This window comes from Condylura cristata, unplaced genomic scaffold (assembly GCF_000260355.1).
Source record: "Condylura cristata isolate star-nosed mole 26May11 unplaced genomic scaffold, ConCri1.0 scaffold00016, whole genome shotgun sequence".
NCBI lineage: Eukaryota > Metazoa > Chordata > Mammalia > Eulipotyphla > Talpidae > Condylura > Condylura cristata.
In genome coordinates, this window is record NW_004567117.1 from 40,949,467 (window position 1) to 40,968,880 (window position 19,414).

The window sequence follows — 19,414 nt, forward strand, 5'->3', positions numbered from 1 at the left end:
TGCTAAAGCCTCCGGAAGAGATCATTGTTTTATAGTTAACCAAATAAATGCAGATTAAGTGAAAACAAGGAATTTGTGAACGTTGACAATGTTAGGGCAGACTTAAATCCCAGCCACACAGTGTAGACCAAAATAAATTCTCGATAGACTAAAAAGAAAAAGTTGAAATGTGCAAGAAACTAGATGAATAATTGTCTATTGTCAGAGGGAGAAGACTTTGTAAGCATAAAATAACAAGAAATTATCAAGGGAAAGATACCTGTATCACATCAAAAGACATACAATGATCAGGACTCATCCAGGACGGGGTGGCATGGTGAAGAGCTTCCCCACTGCGATTTATCTGGTAATACTAGCCAGTGCCCCTCTTAAAGGTCCAGTGTACAGAGATTTGCATTTGAAAACCAACGCAACCTGGTCTTTCTTAACAAATTAAGGCCTCCGAGGGTCTCTGCTCTGCTCCTGTGAGCGTTGCTAATGCTGGCACAGACCAGTTGGCCCACCCTGGCATTCTGTTCTTTGTTTTGATACACCAAGTAAATAAAGGAATGGTATTCAGGTGTGGCCAGAGGACAATAATAGAAAGGAACAACAGGCATGCCCCGAGGCTGATGACATAACAGGGGTAATAATAGTGCTGGGACAATTTAGTGCTTAAAAGATAATTTGATTGCTTGACTTCTACGCCCATATTTCCAAATTCGTTACAAATGTGATGAATTATATGACTATTCTTTTATTGCCCAGTAAATTGTTATGGGAAGCGCAGGAGATTAAAGTGAAAGGATAGGGTTTTGATTTTCTAGAAACAAATTTTAATTTTTCTTACAATCAAGTTACAGCTTTATCTGAGCTCAATATTATTACATGGCATTCCCCTTGCGCATGATAGAAATAGAATAACTCATGGATATATACTACATTTATTAACTTAATCAAATCACTAATCTTTAGAAATATTTTGTTACCAGTTAGTACAAAATGTACTTAGAGAAGAGGAAGCCCATTTGGCAAACACGTGTGAGATGGTGAGACAGAATAATTGTGTGTGGTTGTTTTTCCAGCACATAATAGAGTAGCCACAAGATGCTGACTTTGGGCCTGTCTGGTTTATTTCCTCAATCATCCACATTGGTGTGTAATAGATGTTCAGTGATTATTTGTCAAATGATACTTTAGTATAAAAGTAACATGAAAATACCTAATTGAAGAGAAGGACTTCACTCAGCTGTCTTCTGGAAGACCTGACCTTTTGCAGACAACATGTCTAATCTTTTTAAAAAATGTTCTATGAAATGTCATTCACATGTGAACTAATTTGCCTCTTTAAAGTATATGATTTAATAGTTTCTATTATATTCCAGATTGTACAGCCATCATCATAATCAATTTCAAAACATCTTCATCACCTCCAGTAGGATCTCTGCACACATTAGCAGTGAATCTCCATCCCTCTAATTAAGACAGCGACTAATTTATATTCTCTGTCTCTATGCATTTGCTTATTCTGAACATTTCATGTAAATGGAATCATACCTCTGTGGAGAGACCACATAATATTATTCACTCATTAGTTGATGGATAATGAGCTGTTTACACCTGTTGGCTATTGCAAATAATGTTGCTACAAATAATATTTTATGTGAACATATTTTCACTTTTATTTTTTATTTGCATATATAACTAAGAGTAGAATTACTGGGCTATGTGGTAATTTTATGTTTGACATTCTGAATGACTGCTGGAGTGCTTTCCAACGTGACTGAACTCTTTTACATCCCCAGCAGCTATGTGTGAGGATTCCAGGTTTTCCATATCTTCACCAACCCTTGTTTTTGCCTGTCATTTTGGTTACAGTCATCCTAGTGGGTATGAAGTCATACCTCATTGTGGTTTGATTTGCATTTTCCTAATGACGAACAATGTTGGGTATCTTTTAATGTGTATTTATGTCCTTTGGAGGAATTTCTATTGAAATTATTTGCACATTTGAAAATCAGATGATTTAATAATAAAAATAAATTTTAGAATGTAAAAATTGCTGGCCTTAATAGAGAGTGAAGGAGGGAGGAGGAGGTGGGAAGAAGATGTGGAACCTGAGGCTTTGACCTCGGCTGATACGTACGCGGATGTGGAAGGGGAAGGCGTAGCGCCAAATTCATGTAATCGTGTAAGTGGTCAGCAAATCAATAAAATTTAAGGAAAAAAAGGCTTACTGTTGAGGGTAAGAGCTTTCTATATGTTCTGGATCCAAGTCCCTTATTAGAGATACAATTTGCACATCTTGCAGACTAACTTTATCTTTTCTTGATGGTGTCTTTTGTAGCAAAAGCCTTTAATTTTGATGAAATCCAATTTAGTTTTCCCCTTTTGATGTATTTTTATCATATCTAAGACACCATTGATTAATCTAAGGTCACACAGATTTCTTTTTATGGTCACTTCTCAGAATTTTTCAGTTTTTTTTTTTTTTTTACATAGATTGTGATCTTTGTGTACGGTGTCAGCTAGGGTCCAATTTTATTCTTTTGCTTATGTAATCAAGGCAGTGAATTACCAGCATCAGACTATCTCTATCTAGAGCTATCTCTGGATATATATGCCTGTATCTCAACAGACTAGAATTGAGATTCCAGAAACAAACTCTTACATTCATGGTTAATTGTTTTTTGTTTTTTTTTTGACAAGAATGTTATGACAGTTTAATGGGGAAAGACTGGATTTTCAGCAAATGGTGCAAGGACAACTGGTATATTTTCTATTGTCCTTGAGAATAAATTAATCTTTTAGAGACAAATCTTTTCTGTTGTCTTTGAGAATAAATCACTCTTTTAAGAAACAAATCTTAAGATCATCATTGTCTCACAATGATAATGACAATGCAATGAACAAATGAATCAAAGGAGAATCAATTGTCTAGACTTAATTTTGACTATTAAGCAAAGATCTAAAGGGTATGATGGAAGCCTAGGGCTGTGAGGACAGAAGTGAGAGTTTAAAGGTGAGGAAGTACAGTTAAAAAAATCCCAAAAAACATATTATCTTTTGCTCCAAGACATTACGTGGTTTTGTAGCTCAAAAGAATGAAAACGTTTTTGGCTCCATGTAACCAGAAAAACTGATTAAAGGAAAAAAAAATTTAAGGAAACATGGGCATCTACCAATTATCTTGCAGATCAGCTCAGATGTTAAAGCATCAGGTATGATAAAGGCAACTCATTAATCAAAAGTGGGTGTTGTATAGACATAAGGAAAATGCTAAGAAGACTACAGACAGAATCAAGTAAACTTGAAGAAATGAGAGAAGAATGTACAGTCTGAAGTACCGTCCCTGTAAAATGACATGAAGATTATAGAGTAGTTGATTTGCCTTTAGGAAAGAAAGTAGATTACTGAGTCACCAAAAGCCTACTGAGAACAAATGAGGCATATAAGTAGAGAGGAGGTGATGGAGCTCTTCATGGTGTAGATGGTGGTGATGGTTTCATGAGTATAGACTTATCTTCAAGTTCATCAAGTTAAACACTACGTCCAATGGTTGTATATGTCAATCATAAAGTGATTTATAAATACATAAAGACTTAAAAATGATACAAGTCACACTTAATGTAATTTTTTACATTGATTAGATTTGAACCTTCTAGTAGAGGACAACTGCATGCTGACTTCCACAAGGCAACTCATCAAGGCTCTTGCTATGAAGGACGGAACAGAGGCACCACCTGCCAGACCCCTTTACCACCAACTTTGTTTTGGGGCCCTCTTCTGCATCATCTTTAGTTTTCCTTTTAGACCCATTTTTAGAGGCATCAAAATTTAGGGGTGACACCTATTGATGGTCCACTTTCTCCATTTCTTTCAGTATGTGAGTTTGAAGAAATCAGAAAGCTTGGTGAAGAAACTGACTTAATTTTATGAGCTAGGTCACTGTTACACGATGAGGAAATCAGTCAGAATTTTTTTTCTACGAGTATACTGATATTTTCCTTAAGTTTGTGCATGTGTACTAGACTGGACTGATATTTTGTGTTTTGGGGATTTTACGCTTGTGCCCACAGATTATTTTTGGATGTTTCTGTGGCCCTCACCCTATCGAAGGTGAGAAAGTTCACTTGAGACAAAAAAAACGAGGCATATTCTAACCTGGTAGTAGTTCTCTAATCTTTCCTCGAAAATCCTGGGCAACTTGATTACATTTCATAGGAGTGAATCCTTGACATTTCCCACTGTATTTCTGACCAACATTTAAACCACGGCCACTCACCTCAACCTGCAGCCATTCTTCCTTTCTCTCTGAATTGCCTCTGGCTCTTCTCAAGGGCTCCCACAACAGCCATCAGCAGCCAAGGCCTTTTCAAAGGCTCACCAGCCCCAGGAGGGAGGAAGGAGAGAAGGCATGCTTGCTGTCCTTCTGGATAGTTTTCAGTAAACCCAAACATACTCTACAATGGAAAAGGAAAAAGAAAAAGAAGTAGGCACAGGTGTTCAGGCCTTTCCAGCGCAGCTGAGGAAGCCCGAGGAGGCACTGAGCAGGGTAGAGAATGGGACGCAGGAGAGAGGGTGAAGGTGGCCCAGGACTCGGCCCTCTGGCCTGGACGTGTCGGGAGCTAATGCCTGGCAGGGCTTAGCCTTTCCCTCTGCTCCCCAGACTCTCTTCCCTTGGCTTCCAAATAAAATGCCAGCAAAATCCCTGCACTACGGGTTTTCTCACCCATGTCTGCGAGGGGCTTTTCTAGAGTGAGTTGCATGACCCAAGCACACTGGGTGGGGGTGAGGGTGACCCCTCTCACAGAGACCCTCAGGAGTTGGGGGGTGGGGGTGCCGCCAGGCATGGAGTAGCCACGGCGTCCAGCCACGTGGGTATCTCACCACCATCGCTGTAGCCTCATTTTGCACCCTACTACAGCCAGATCTGGTCAGGCTGCTGGCCCACGGCCTGTGCAGGCTGTCGAGGTGCCCGGACTCAGAATTGCAACAGGGTAACAGAGCCACAAGGAAAAATACAAGAAAGGTACGTTCCAACTTGTCCTTCGTGTTCCCTGAAGAATAATCAGAAAATTAGGTGATCACACCCCACCGCACCCAGGGTGAGCGAGTAGCTGAAGGGAGAATCACTCACAGGCTCGCGCTCGCAGGTCGCGTGTGCCGAGAGGAGCTTCGCGTTGGTTCCAGGCGATGCCAAGAGCCATGGGCTTTTTTATTCCTCTCACAGGAACTTCTGAGGGGAGAGAAGGGCCAGTCACCAGGCTCTCGGGGAGAAGAACAGGCAGGAAATGCCAGGGAGGGGAGGTAGCCCCTCTCTGCTCTCCTGGTGTGATGTCTCTGGGGGTACAGTGGCTCCTGAAAGCCCATTAACTCAGCACCTGGAGGTGGTTGTTGGGGCGACCACAGAGGGGCAGAGGGAAAGGCTCAAATCCACGACTTTTAAAGCTCATCTATATAATGGAAGACCACCTAGATGTTTAATTAATCACAGGATGGATAAGTACTTACGGCACATTCACCTAGTCATCAAAAGTTATTTTAGGACCAAATTTTAAAATATGGAGAAATTCTTCAGTGGAGGTACTGAAGAAAAAACAAGGCATCAAACTACAAATGTTATGTGAGCTAACAGAGAGAAATTGTGAACTTTGATAGGATTAGAATTTTTATTTATATTATTACATTATATTATTTTACATATTATATTTATAATATTTATCATGTTGTTATCTTAATATTTGTAGTATATGGTGATAATATTAATATATAACTATATTTATTCAATATATTAAATTTATATTTTATTATGTACTATATATTATTAAATTTCTATTATTTTCTCAAATGATGTATATTAATTAAAACTCACTTATATTGTAGTATCTAAAATTTCTGATCATTTTCCTAATTCAAAACTTTGATGAGTTTTACAGTTATCTTCTCAATTATGCTATTATTCTGTGGGTTAAATCTGACTCCTGAGAACTCAATTTCATATTTGCAGGTTAAATGCTCTTTCATGTCCTTTAGACCTCGCTGATTCTCTGGTTTGTAGTGTGAACTCAGCTGAGAGAAAAGAAAGAAGTTGTGGATTAAGAATTTCACCACTTTAACATTTTGCTGATCTAAGGCTTCCATCTGGAGTGGGCAGCAGTCTGCCTTTTGGATGGAATGACCGACTGAGTGTGCCAAGTTAGGAGTCTTGATCTCTTTCTGAAGGACTGTTTCATGAATAACACTGTGCCACATCTAAGCGCATGTCTACCACAGTGCTCCGGATTCTGGCTTCTGGGTGGTGTTTGAAAGGGAGCATGGTCTCTACCCAGCGCTGGTCAAGGGGTCTCTGCTGAAATTGCATAGTTGGCCGGGAGCTCCTCTCTGGGAATTCAATGGCAGAGCCTGGTTTTAGGGCAGCAGCGTGAGCGAACTACCTTCCGAATCCCTTAAAAATCCTCTAAGGACGTGTTAGCCTCCTGAATAAAACTATGTTTTGAAAACAAACCAAACCAATTTTGAGCTATGGTGATAGGTGATATTGAGTGAGTTTTGCTAGTGAGTGAAATCCAGGGAAAGAGAGAGGGAGGGAAGGGCAGAGAAGGAGGAAAGAAAGAGGGGAGAGAGAAAGAGAGAGAGAGAGAGAGAGAGAGAAAGAGAGAGAAAGGACAGTGAGGTAATTGCGGGGGGGGGGAGTGAGGGCTGGGGAAGGAGATGAGGAAGACAGAGATGAGGAGAAGGATGAATGAAGATGCAGCATGATAAGAGGGGAGAGAGAATTTGTTTTTTGGCCAGGCTTTGTCTCAGGTGTCAGAAGAAGTAACTCAATGGCAGGCTGCTCAGTAGCCTGCCTACTGGGGTGGGATGCCTGTGGGGTACCGTCATAATTGGGAGGCCTTGGAGCCATAAAGAAAGTTGTTTGCCACCAGATTCCTGCTTTTCTGTCTCAGCGACCCTGCACTTTGTCTGTGACTGCAGCTGCCACACTCACTGGGTTGAGAGAGGCCACAGAGACATTCCTTTGGGCTTGGGTGTCTTCCCTCTGTGAACTCTGAGCTGACACATTTCACAGTGCTCCCGGCTCTATAAGTAGCTCCAGAAGAACAAGGTATAGACACAGGAGGCCTGGGCCTTCCTAGCAGCTCTTCAGAAAGCCTTCGAGGACTTAGCAGGTGCGGAACACTCAGCAGAGAGAGACCGTGTGAGTGGAACTCTGTTCTAAACATGATAACACAGTCTTGGAGATAATTACTTTCTTTTAAAACTCATTGACTTAATGACCATAAGTGTATGTCTTTTCCCCTCTCTGTCTTACAGGCTCATTCTGATTCATGGGCATTTGAAAGTCAACACTCTCTCTCCCAGTTTCTGCAGGCTGTGGGGCTGAGCTGTTCCACGGGGCTCTCCCCTCTGCTGTGTGATACTGAGTCGACGTCATCGGAGATAGGCCTCCACTGGGCAAGGGCCTCGGGCTTCCAGGTATGTGGAGGGAGGAAGATGACCTGCTGCTCATGCTGGTGCAGCTGGGGGCTGGTGCAGCTGGGGGCTGGCGCACCTGGGACTGAAGCTGTGTCACCAATCTTTGTTGGGGTCAAAGCTTTATTCTTGGCTCAGAGAGAGAGGAAGGAGCTGAAGTATGGTCTTGCCTCCTCCCATGGCCTGACTAAGAGCGACCTAGCCAGGGCCATGGGCTCTGGTTTTCTCATCTGTCCTCTTGGGATGCTGCTCTGTGGGACTTACTGGAAGGACTGAATGAGTCAGTGGGTGTGGAAGAGCCTTAGATGTATTAGCTAAGTCCCCCGCAGATGTTGACTGATGGAATCCATTCTGTAAGCTAGGTGTCAGAGAACCATATTCTTCTTCTCTCTAAATTGACATTTTAGTGTTGGACAGAGAGGATTTCCCTACACAGATGCAGTCCTCATAGCTTGCTGTTCCCTGGCCCTGAAACTCAGTGTCCACAAAGTGGCAGCCTGGGCTGTTATTTTGCTGCAATACTCCAGAGGGTGAGCATTTTGTCTAAGGTTGAGATCAAACCAAAATGCTATGTTCAAATTAAGTAACTGATTTTTGTATCAGTGTATGAGAACATTTGTTGTATCAGAGGGGACGTTTTGTGTCTAAGGATGTAGGAACTTAACAGACTTTACAAATTGTTGCATCATTTAACGCAAGCATCAGCACAGTTTTTGATAAAGGACCAGATAGTGAACATTCAGGGTTTGCAGGTCCTGTGTTCTGCCACTTGAGACGTGGCACACATCTCTCTTGAACTCATACAAGATTATGTGTGGACAGTTTCAAGGGGGACTCGGGGTAATTCAGTATTCACTGAATTCTCAGCCCTCTTTGCTGATTTATCAACACGGAACTATTTAGCCCCATTTAGTGATGGATGCCATCACTCCCACTGAATGATCACCCACACCAAATTTGTAGGCTTATTGGCACAGATCATCTTGGAGCCAGATCTTTGCTGAGTGATTTGACAGGACAAACACATGCAACCCTAGATTAGAGATATTCAAAAGAGTTTTGTAGCACTCAGAAGCCCAATGCAATCTGAGTGTGAACAGCCAACAATAACACATGTGACCCAGGATGAGATCGCCCTGTTCTGAATGCAACTTGTACCTTTGGAAAGAACACACGAGCCAGTCACTGCATGAAGTAGTTACCGATCAATTGGGATGACGTGTTAATTGATTCACAAGTTAAAATTCTCCACCCTTCTCTCATTATAACCAGTTGACCAAGCACGACCAAAACATGATAGTTCTTAGAATTTTGTTGAAGTTTTTAGAGAAAAAATCCATAAGCATTTCCAAATGAAAAATTGATGTAAGGACCTGAATAGCATATTTGTTTCTGTGTTTAGTGAGATTCAAAAGACTTGATCCATGCTGGTAGCTGATTTCATTGGCAGAGGCTGGCTTATAAACGTGGCTTTTCCTTCATTTATCGACCAGCTACATATGTAGCTTATATTGTCTGTATTAAGTATAGATCTACATATGCCACATAGAAGTGCCTTATATTCTCCACAAAGGCCACTTTGAAAAAGTGTCTTTTGAACTTTCTTTATGTCTAATAAAATTTGTGGGTTGGGGGCGGTGATCAGATAATGTTGTCTGAGAAGACACTAGAAAGGAAAACAGAGTGTCGAAAAAGGAACCAGGCCAGAAAGGACTCTGGGTTTTTGTCCCTGTCATCCTATTGATTCCCAAAGTGGCTACTCTTCCCAAATTCTCTTTTCGAACCCTTGGACCTGTTCACTGACCCCCGGCTTATGTCAGGGTTGTAGAAAGTCAGAATTGAGAGGAGCATCAGAAACTGTTGGCCTGTTTTCTCAATCATAGAATATATTTGTCCCATGAAAATCTTTTCAGAAGCCCAATAAGAAAAGGGAAGATGGATGGGAAGAAGAGAAAGAAAGAAAGAAGGGTGGAAGGTTTCTGATACCTCAAGTCTCTTGAGGAGGTAAATAGGGTGGGTAGGTGAGCAGGTGGCTCTTCATGGAGCACAGGAAGTGAAATTGCCGGAATTGGAAGGTTTTGGAGCACAACTGATCCATTTCTTGGTACCTAACCTTTAGTCCTCTTTTAGAAAGTTCTTTCATCCCTTGCTCTGTGAAGAGGTCTCCTTAATACATTCCTTCCTCTGAGTGGTGTTTAGCTATTCTAGTTGATAAATTAATGCCCCCACTCCAAGGCTGCTGCAGAAAAAAGCAGCTTTGAAAATAGTTAAGCACATTTTTGCAAGTCCTGGGTAATGTATTTTAAAAATCTTCATACATAGACATTCAAGCATGAATGTACAAGACATGAGTATCTGAAGGAAAACAGATCCCTGCTTCTGGATTTATCTAGTGCAGGGACTTGGCCTCAAAGTAGGTGGGTCTAATATTATGAGGGCTCACTAGGAGTGAGAACTGGAAGGAGGCAGTTACATATTTAATTTAGCTGAACGCACGGTGCCAGGAACTTTGTCCAACGATGTATATTTCACACATCCCTTCTTTCTCACATTTTCCGCCTTCAATCAATCAATTTACCCTGGATTCCAAAATGGCACTTGGGAAAGCTGCAGGTGGGAGGGGCAGAGCACATAAATCCCCACTCCCGACGGGCGTGGATCGACTTACCTGGCCGGCTGTCAGCAGCAACTGTGCAGGCAAGAAGGTAAAGAACCGCATTGCCTAATGTCATTTCGAACAATGATGGCTGCGTTAGGACATTGCTTTAAATAATAGGACGTTTAGCTGAAACCGAAGGTTATGTTCCTTTCCTTCAATCTGATGTCTTTTAAAAAAGAGCAAACTGTTTTATGCGGTTTGGAGTAGGGTCTATAGCTAGGATTTATTTGCAGCATCTGTCTCCTTCTCAGCTCCCAAGCAGATGGGGTCTCAGGTACCTAATACATTTTTTAACAATGTGGGCATTTGAATATTATTTTAATTTTTATATACTTGACATATTGTATCTTATTTTTGTTACTTATGACATAAAATGGTGTAATATTTGAGTATCTGTATTTTCAATAATGAGTTACATTTCTCTTTTACAATTTTTTTCTGTTTTTGATGACATCTTTTAAAAGAGTCCTTGATTTTATATTGTTTATCATTTAGTTAGTAATAACCAGATTTGCATATTCATTCCAGTACAATAGCATGTATCTGTGTAAGCTGGAGTTTCATTCCTGGGTTATTAGTATCTTTATAGAAATGATAACACGTGAAATATTGGGGGATATAATTCTTTTCTTCCTACTACCCAGGAAAGAATGTGGGTTTTAAGAAAATCTATCTAATGTCAACTTTTACATTTATACTATAATAGAAACTAGGCTTATTAAATGAACTATTTCTAATCTAGTAGAAAATTGATCAAAACTTATTCTGTAATGTAACATCTCTATTCACTACAACTGCTTGCAAGATGTAGACAGAATTAATATGAAATAGTGAGTTGTTTTCTAATATTTCAAACATTAGAATTATAATGAAAAGGGACAGATGGAGTAAAAAAATCTCTGAATACTTAGTAAGTGCTCCTAGATGCCACCACTGTTATCTTCACAGACAGGATTAACAAGAGAGGGAAACACACTTTTGAGAGTTATGTTCAAAAGCAAGGATAGAAATATGAAAAAGTTATCATGCAGTCAGAAAAATGAGGGGACATAGACATATAGCTAGTGTTTCTATTGGTAACTTGTTTTTATATGTATATATTTACATGAGGTAAGTATTAGAAAGGTTAGAAAACCACTGGAAAATGAAGGGGGTTTGTCACTTATAAGAGCAAAACTCAAATTCATTAGAAAGATAGCAGATCAGTAACGAGGTAAATACACCGATAATCTACCACCTGTATAGTAAATTTTAACTTGAGACTCAAAACTCTTCTTTTACTTTTTTGGAGGTTTAAGAATGACTCTCTTACTTGGACAGTATTAAGGGAAAAATGTGGCAATATTTTAATTGCTATCAAAGTGAGTTTTTCCTGAATACAAATTGCTCATTAGTTCTTTCCTAGATAACTATGGCCAGGAGGAAGTGACCTTGGGTCATTCCCGATTTGGGAGAAGGTATTTGCAATCTCGAAACTCCAACCTAAGTATATGATACTTTGACATAGATTTCAAAGCAAGCTGACAAAGATTTTTGGGCAAATGTTCAGTCTAGAGAAGCAGTTCCGAAGGAGATCATAGGAGCCTGGCAGACACACTGGTGCCTGGGACGTTCTTGTCAGAGAGCAGATCAGGGGGCTGCTGGTCTGGATCAAAGGGAGGGCCTTTCTGCAGCCACAGCCAAGGTCAGGGTCAGAGTAACACTGGTAGCTGCTGGAGGTGTCTTCTATCACTCAGGACCTGGCCTTGCATGGCACTTCACTGTTGGCTCCAGAACAACCTGGTGTGGGGAGGGGAGAGAAGGCGGCTTGGAAGCCAGAGTGAATCTGTTGATTTGCACACTGGGTTTGTCCCTTAATGACTGGATGTCAAATGGTGACAATTTCTAAATTAAAAGATTTTTTGAGAATGGGTCTGTCTTTGTAATCTGCCAGGAACCTCGTGGGCTCATAGGCAGTGGAGCTCATAAGAAACTCATGCTGGGTAGAGTTGGCACTGATTCCTTGAGCTGAGTCAAGTTTTGAGGAAGCTTGTTCTTTTAAAAGATTATTGCAAGTCTGAAAATAATGATGATGGCAGTAAATTATGGACAAGTTTTTCGAGTTGTGTCTTATTAAGAGGCAGCCTACCTCAGCAATCAGCCTTTTGACTTAAACGCAGCCTGCAGTAACTTCTCTGGGTGGTGGGTGTTTTCCAAAATAGATTAAAGTAGTTCCTGTTCATGCTTGGGGAAAATTTCCTAATTGCATCTGGCTAAATTTCACTGTGAGAGGTTACACTTCCTTTTTTTCAATATAATCTTGGTTCCTGCATTAAACAAAAGCCAATTTGCAATGCCTTAAAATGAACACAGTGATAGTACATTTTGAAATCAAACTTTATGTGTTCTATGTTTACATAAACACATCTAAAAGTTATACACACATATACACATATAATAGTTACATACTTATAAAGATATAAGCACACATGTAAACATTTCTCTGTTTGCATAAGAAATAACAACCCAGATTGGTTGTTAGGAAACATGTCTGTTTCCTAGAAATTTCTCTCATTCTCATGCCTGGGCCTCTCCGGGCGCAGGAGTCAGTTACTATCAGCTCACGAGAACTGATTCTGCTCATCCTTTCCCAGACTCTGGTGTAATGACATCTTGTTGGCAGTTTGAAACTGACCACAGTGTGGGTATTTACATCATGGAAATGGACAAACACTTCAAATCGTGCATTCTGGTCTTTTTTGAGAGTCAGTTTATTAGCTCACATTGCCTGACCTACTGCGCACACTGTTCCACTGGGTGGGTGAGCTCTCTCCTGACTTGGAACACTGCAGAGCAGCTGTCACTTTGGAACATTCTGCAAATGGAATCATGCTGTTGGGAAGCTTTTGTGTAATGCTTTCATTGAATCACACCTGTGAAGCCCATGTTATTACCTGTTGATGTCTCAGTGGTATATACATAGGTACATATACAGGCAAACACACATATGCACACACTATATGTATATATACATGTACATACAGATATCATGTAAATCCATGACATATTTAGCTCTGTTACTGATGACTGACCCAGTGTTGTTTCTTTTGGCTATTATTAATATGTTACAATAAAAATACTCGTACACACAAGATTTTAAAATCTGACATAACTGTGAGAAAATGTCTCTTTTACATTTTCTCATGATGTTTAGAAATCTACTTTTTTCATTTCCTGCTAAGTTTGTCCTGTTTGTAATCCAGCGGATTTAGAAACTGTGGTTCAGCTGTCACTGCGTTCAAATTAGTACTGATAAAAAGGGACTTTTGCAAAAGGGATTTTTTGCAAAAGGTAAGAAAACTGATCCTTGGTCTCTTGGTTTGTTTAGATTTGATTTTTACACACCTGCAAAGCACATTTTTGATGAGTAAAATGTGTTCCCAAGCTTCACATATGTAAAAATTATCTTCATGTTTTCGAATCTGTATTTTTAGAACAATTAAATTTTGACGAATATGGTTTTAATAGATCTGCTTATATAACACTCCTTAGCTTTTCCCATTTCATTCTCTTAGTTCTCTGTGTTCCTTAGGCTCTGACACGTAACTGCTTTTTCTAGAATTTGTTACTTGTGTCATGGATTTTTCAGAGGCAGGAGGCATGTCTTGTTCACTTCAGCCTTTTATGTGAACTGCTTACCCGCCTACCCTTGTCCACAAATAAAATGTTACTATCAGCGTTAACCAGTTTTTAATTAAAAAAGCTAAAAAAAAAAAAATCCCAGGAGATGGTTTTCATGCATCAAAGAATCATTTCCTTTGTATGTTGGAGTTTTGCATAAAGCGAAGAAGAATTTTCCTACTACAGGCATTTATACATCATCAGCCCTTAACTGGAGCGTCCAGGCCATGTTTCTATGACTACCATTCTCTTCCCTCCCTTGCAGGCCAGGAGGCAGCATGAAAGCTCCAGACACAAGGCAGCTTAGAAGGAAACTTGGTTATACAGCGAAGGATTTGAAAATATTAGACCGCCCCTTGCCCAAAAGTTTGTGCTTTGATAAAAGCCTGCAAAACCCTCTCCAATCAGACCTTCTTTCATTTACTTGATTTCTCTGCTTCCTCAGTGGTCTTGTTACTAAGTGGTTAACATGAGCTATTGTCACTGAGGGAACATGTTGTACGTGAAGATTTTTTCCAGCATAGGCAAGGGTCACTTGCTGAGGTGGGAGGTGTTACTGAATTTCCAGAAACGCCCAGGACAGATGTTTCCTGGAAAACACCCACCTGAATTCAGCTTTACGGGTGCAAAATGAGAAACACGAGTCATGTACACTCTTGGCAGAAAAAGTTGTGGGGATACAAATGGACTGTGAGCTGAACAGGGAGAGCACTTAGCACAGTGGACATGTGTGGTCAGTCTGTACAACCTCGAGAGGCACCTTCATGGAAATAGCAGGTTCAGGGAAAATGTGTACCTCCAGTACATGTGACTGGATTCCTGTTTTCTGTAAAAAGGCGGTGGTGATATCTACCTTGCGGAGGCAGGCTTAAAGCCAACATAAGCAAAACAAGTATTTGGGACATTTTAAAAAGTTATCTAATGTTATCTTTTGGAGTTTGGTTTTGTCATCTAAAGAGGTTTATGTTCAACTGGGAAGAAGCTAAAACCAATGTACACCATTCAGTTCACTGCAATATTTAGAACTTAGCGCTTCCCATCTGCCAGACGATAAAAACACAATCACGTGTGTCTTGCATGCCTCTGTTGACAAGAGACCAGGCTTTTCATCTGCGAGGGCTAGGTCCAAGTTGAGATGCACATGAGAGTCTCCTGACTTTTTTATAATACATGATAATCTCCTGGGTGGGGGCAAGGTGTCACTGTTCGGTTTTCTAGCCCCTGTGGTTCAAGACCATCAGGTGTTAAAACTGATGACTTCTAAGCCCCCAACGTCTTTCTAGATCTGTGACCTCTTGAACACTCACTGGGTGACTGAAGTGTCCCACATTCTGTGGGTTGTACATGGGAGGGTCAGAGGATGAGAATGTTCTCAGAGGACATGCCTATGACAATCCAGGCGGAGCCTCAGTCATGAGTCTCAATATAGTTTGTGGAGGAGGCCGAGGGGGTGGCTGGAGTGGTTGGAGGTTTCCTTGGACTTAACTTGACCCTGGGGAAACGATAGCCTGTGATTTTGTCTTACCTGAATAGGGGAGATTCTACCACAAAGTGGGTGGAAATGTGCCCTCAAAAGCTATAAGTTCTAGTTGCTAGTGAGTATGACCTTATTTGAAAAGAAGTTTGTTGTAGATGTCATTAAGCGAATATGAAGTCATAGTAGATTAAGGTGGGCACTAATCCAATGTCTAGTGTCTTTATAAGAGGGAGGGAATTTGGATATGCCGACACAGACACACACAGATACCACGGCTGTGCAGATGAGGCAGAGAGCGGAGTTACCTGTACGGCAAGGCATGTGGGCCACCATCAGAAAGAAGCTGGGGGACAGGCAGGGTGAGTGTCTGCTGAAGAGCCTCAGATGAACCAGTTCTGCCCCGGGAATTTGGGAAGTCTGAATGTCTTGTGTCTGGACATCTGGTCTTCAGATCTGTGGAACATTCAGTCCCTGTTGTTAGACTTGCAGTGATAATTCAGCACCCTTAGGAAGTGAATTCACATTAATGCAGACTGTAGATCTCTACCTGTATCCCTGTCAACATCAATATCTGCACACCAGGACCACGGGGACCGGACACTTCCAGTTTTAATGATGTTTACCTGTCTTTTCTGATCATTTCTCTCTCTCTTTTGGCTTTAGGTTGTCATCCCTTTCACAATGGAGTCTTTGGTGGCAGCAAACACCAAGTTTTGTTTTGATTTTTTCCAAGAGATAAGCAAAACTCACTTTAATAAAAACGTCTTCTACAGCCCTCTGAGCCTGTCGGCGGCCATCGCCATGGTCCGCCTTGGGGCCAAGAGTGACAGTGCGCAGCAAATTGACCAGGTGAGGCCAGGGCCCCCTGCTCAGCTGGACCCTCACCCTCTTTGATCAGCTCTTTGCTCCGCCGTGTGTTGGCTGGTGGGCGTGTCTTCCTCCCTGTGTGGCGCTGCCGGGCTGTCCTGCTGCTTTCTGTTTGGTCTGGCCATTCTTCAAGGTGCAGTGAACTCCACCTCCCTCAACACACCTGTCAGACCCCACCAGGCCTTGCCAGCTTTTCTCACTCTTCCCTGCCTGTCGCTTCCACTGTCTGTCGCTTCTCTCTGTAATCACTGATGCCAATAGTCCCCATCATTTGACACGTGCATTTTCTCTCTCCCTCATTCATCCAGTGACTATTTGGGGATGTTCGTTCTGTCTCCAGTGGCTAAACATCTTGTGTCCTCCTGTTCACGTCTTGACCTCTCTCTCAACATCAAATCTGTCAGAAAAGGCTGTTGGCTTTGTCTCCAAATATACCCAGAACTCAGGGACTCCTCACACCTGCCTGAGAGCTGAGCCACCTCCATCCCTCCTAACCTGGACCGACTTCCCAAAGATCCCCTGGCTTCCCCCCAAAGAGGGCTCAACCTGGATGCCAGAAAGGTCCATTTCAACCCTACCTCAGTTCTTGTTTCTCATCTGGGCAAGATCCGGACTTGCCATTTCACTAGTGTTAGGCTCCTGCTTCTTGATGGTGGCCCAAGCAGGTGTGGGGACGTGGTTCTAGATAACCCAGGACTCTATCTCCAGCCACTGGAGTCCCTGCTTCCTCGGGCAAGTGCCTTCCACATCTTTGCTCCAGGACCTTCTGACGACTCTTCCCTCAGATAATTCATTTGACTTTCTCCTTCAGGATTTTGAACAGACTTACTCTTCTCAATAAGACCTACGTTGGCTGTTCACTCTATCGCTGCCCCCAGCACCCTCAGAACCCCTCCACCCCATCTACTTTCCCTCCACGTAATATTTTCTACCTCCACGCATCTTGCACAGACGACTCTACAGAGTTACTGCTTGTGTGCCTCCCGAGCCAGAAAGAGAAACTCCTAGAGGAGGGGAATCTTGCCTTAGAACAGACCTGGGCTCATAGCGCTCCGCGAACGCGAATGTGTAGAATGAGTGAATGAAAGTGACAAGGAGCCGGCAAGCTGGACTCTTGCCTCTTGGCTCAGGCAGGTGCAGGGTTTATATGTGCGTGAGTTTGCTCTGCCGAATTTGAGGAGCAAGTTCCTGGACTAAAGCAGAACAGGGCTTAGGATCATTCTACCACCTGCGTTTACTTACTGGGGTATTAGCCCACTAGCAAGCCTCAGCTTCATTGTGTGGTCGGTCATCTTTCAGTCTTCCTACGGCATTTGGGCGTCTCCTCCCAGCAAACCTGCCCTGAGCAGAGGAAGAGGACCCCTGACGTCACCCTTCCGCATGTGTCCCCTTCTGCAGTGCTCTGGTTAACTTGACCTTGGCTTTCCTCAATCACTCCACTGGGTGTAAGCTCTAGAACAGCACTAACTCAGACATTGCTCGAGTTACGTGTGCAGTTCTATATACTTTTTGGAAAGAAGAAAGCAAAAAGAAATAAGTGAGGCTCATTTGGGTGATCATTTTTTTTGGCTTAGTACCCCTCAACGCCACATTCACGTTCAGTTTGAATGAGAGAGTTTGTGCTTTTTTTTCATATTAACTCTTCAGTATCTGGTGAGCATTTACACTGTCACCTGAGCAGCGCTCAGTTGCCCACGCGGCTGTGGGCATCTTGACGGTCCCTTGGTTTGGTGACATTCATTCACACACACATGGGGGGTGCGGGGTCGTCGCCCTTCCACCTCATACCCCAAGTCAAAAGAAACACCCACTCCGCTTTCCACTGTTGTTGTTCTGTCTGACAGTGTGGTTGCTGCCCCTGTCAGCTATGAAGCTCTGCACGTGTCACTCTGCCTCAGAGCCCCCGGCTGTCATTTCGCAGGTGCTGCACTTCGATGAATTTTCCCAGAACCAAGGCGATGAACGGGATCCCTGCCTGAAAAGCAGAACGCAAGAAACGCTGGCCGACAGCTCTCTGGAGGGCCAGAAGTCCTCGGCAGAGTCTCTGACGGAGCAGGTGAGCCCCACAGACTCGCTCTTCTGCCTGCAACGGCTCCTTTGGCCAAGGTTGCCACCCGACCCTGGTCCTGCCACCATCAGCAGCCACACAGCGATGATCACTGGGCCGCGGCTGCTGTGTGTCTCAGATGTCCTCTGTTTCCCAAGGGTGACAGCTAGAACCTTCTGCTTATGATAAAGACACTCAGAGCACGGCCCGGGGCCACCGCATTTGCAGGTCCCCAGCACAGAGCACTCAGCCCTGGGGTCCCTGGGGCCTCCCCGCTCTGCCTGTCCTATTTCCTCTGAACCCTGTGCGGACACACGCAGCTAGCCTGTCCTCACACCAGGGGCGGGCAGGGTTCTCCAGGTTGCAGGTCTGCCTCCCTGGTGAGGCTAAGGAGGACGGTGAAGAAAAGAGTCTCTTCCTTGTGTCCTTCGAATATGCACAAAGACCAGACCCAACACACCGTGCATTGCCGAGTTCCCAGACAGATTTTCTTTTTTTTTTCTGGGCGACCTTGACGCACTCAGGCGGGACCCTGACGGCTTTCCCGAGCCCTGGTCGCCCTCCATTCCCCGCTTTTTGTCAGCTTGCGCCCTCCCGTGGCAGCACAGCAACAAAGCGAGACGACGACTAGCTTGACCACTGACCACGAGCACGTTTTGTTTTTTTCTTTTGTCAGGAGCCTTCCAACCCCGAGAGTGAACTGCTTAGTTGCCACTTCGGGCATCTCCTCTCCAAGTTAGACAGGATGAGGGCGGACTGCACCCTCAGTATCGCCAACAGGCTCTACGGGGAGAAGGAATTCCCAATCTGTCCGGTGAGTCCGGCGCGACTGGCGAAGCGCGCGGCCACCCCGCGCGCCCGCTGCAGAGCCCAGGCGTAGGCGGGGACGTGCCGGCGGGGCCAGCACCCACCTCTCCGCTCCTGCACTCTGCGGGCCTCTCCCAGTTTCCACCCGCGTGCATGAAGGGCAGGTGCGAGTGGAACAAGCTGGTGAACAGCGATGGTGGATGGTGGAGAGGTCACGTGCCCAGGGGCCTCCGGCGTCTCCGGAGCGGTTCGGTCCTGCTGTTCTCCCGCGACCACCTTTCCCGCGCAGACGCCAGGCAGAGGCACCTGGTTACTCCTCTTCCTGCCCCCTCCCCGCCCCGCCCCCCGCACTTCCTGAAATCACCCCGCCGCCCCCCAGTACTCACTTTTAAAGCGGAGTGGGTAACGCAGGAGTCCACGTGGGCTCCCGGCCGAGCGGGGC

At 43.4% G+C, this 19,414-nt stretch overlaps 1 protein-coding gene and 1 long non-coding RNA gene across 3 annotated transcripts in view; one reads left to right on the forward strand and one right to left on the reverse strand.

Moving 5' to 3' along the window:
* Positions 1 to 4,281: 4,281 nt before the first annotated feature.
* Positions 4,282 to 19,413, reverse strand: LOC105853714. Its single transcript, XR_001145499.1, has 4 exons — positions 19,359 to 19,413; positions 15,557 to 15,704; positions 5,120 to 5,218; positions 4,282 to 4,442 (listed from the first exon to the last, which is right to left on the reverse strand). It is a non-coding gene; the product is annotated as an uncharacterized LOC105853714 (long non-coding RNA).
* Positions 15,933 to 19,414, forward strand: part of SERPINB12 (serpin peptidase inhibitor, clade B (ovalbumin), member 12) — an 8,626-nt gene continuing 5,144 nt past the window's right edge. Inside the window, exons 1-3 of one of the 2 annotated variants that reach the window (XM_004683953.1) lie at positions 15,933 to 16,100; positions 18,040 to 18,174; positions 18,842 to 18,979. In XM_004683953.1, coding sequence (XP_004684010.1) covers positions 15,933 to 16,100; positions 18,040 to 18,174; positions 18,842 to 18,979 — 441 coding nt within the window. The remainder of the gene's footprint in view (positions 16,101 to 18,039; positions 18,175 to 18,841; positions 18,980 to 19,414) is intronic. The other variant, XM_012725829.1, reaches the window with a different exon arrangement.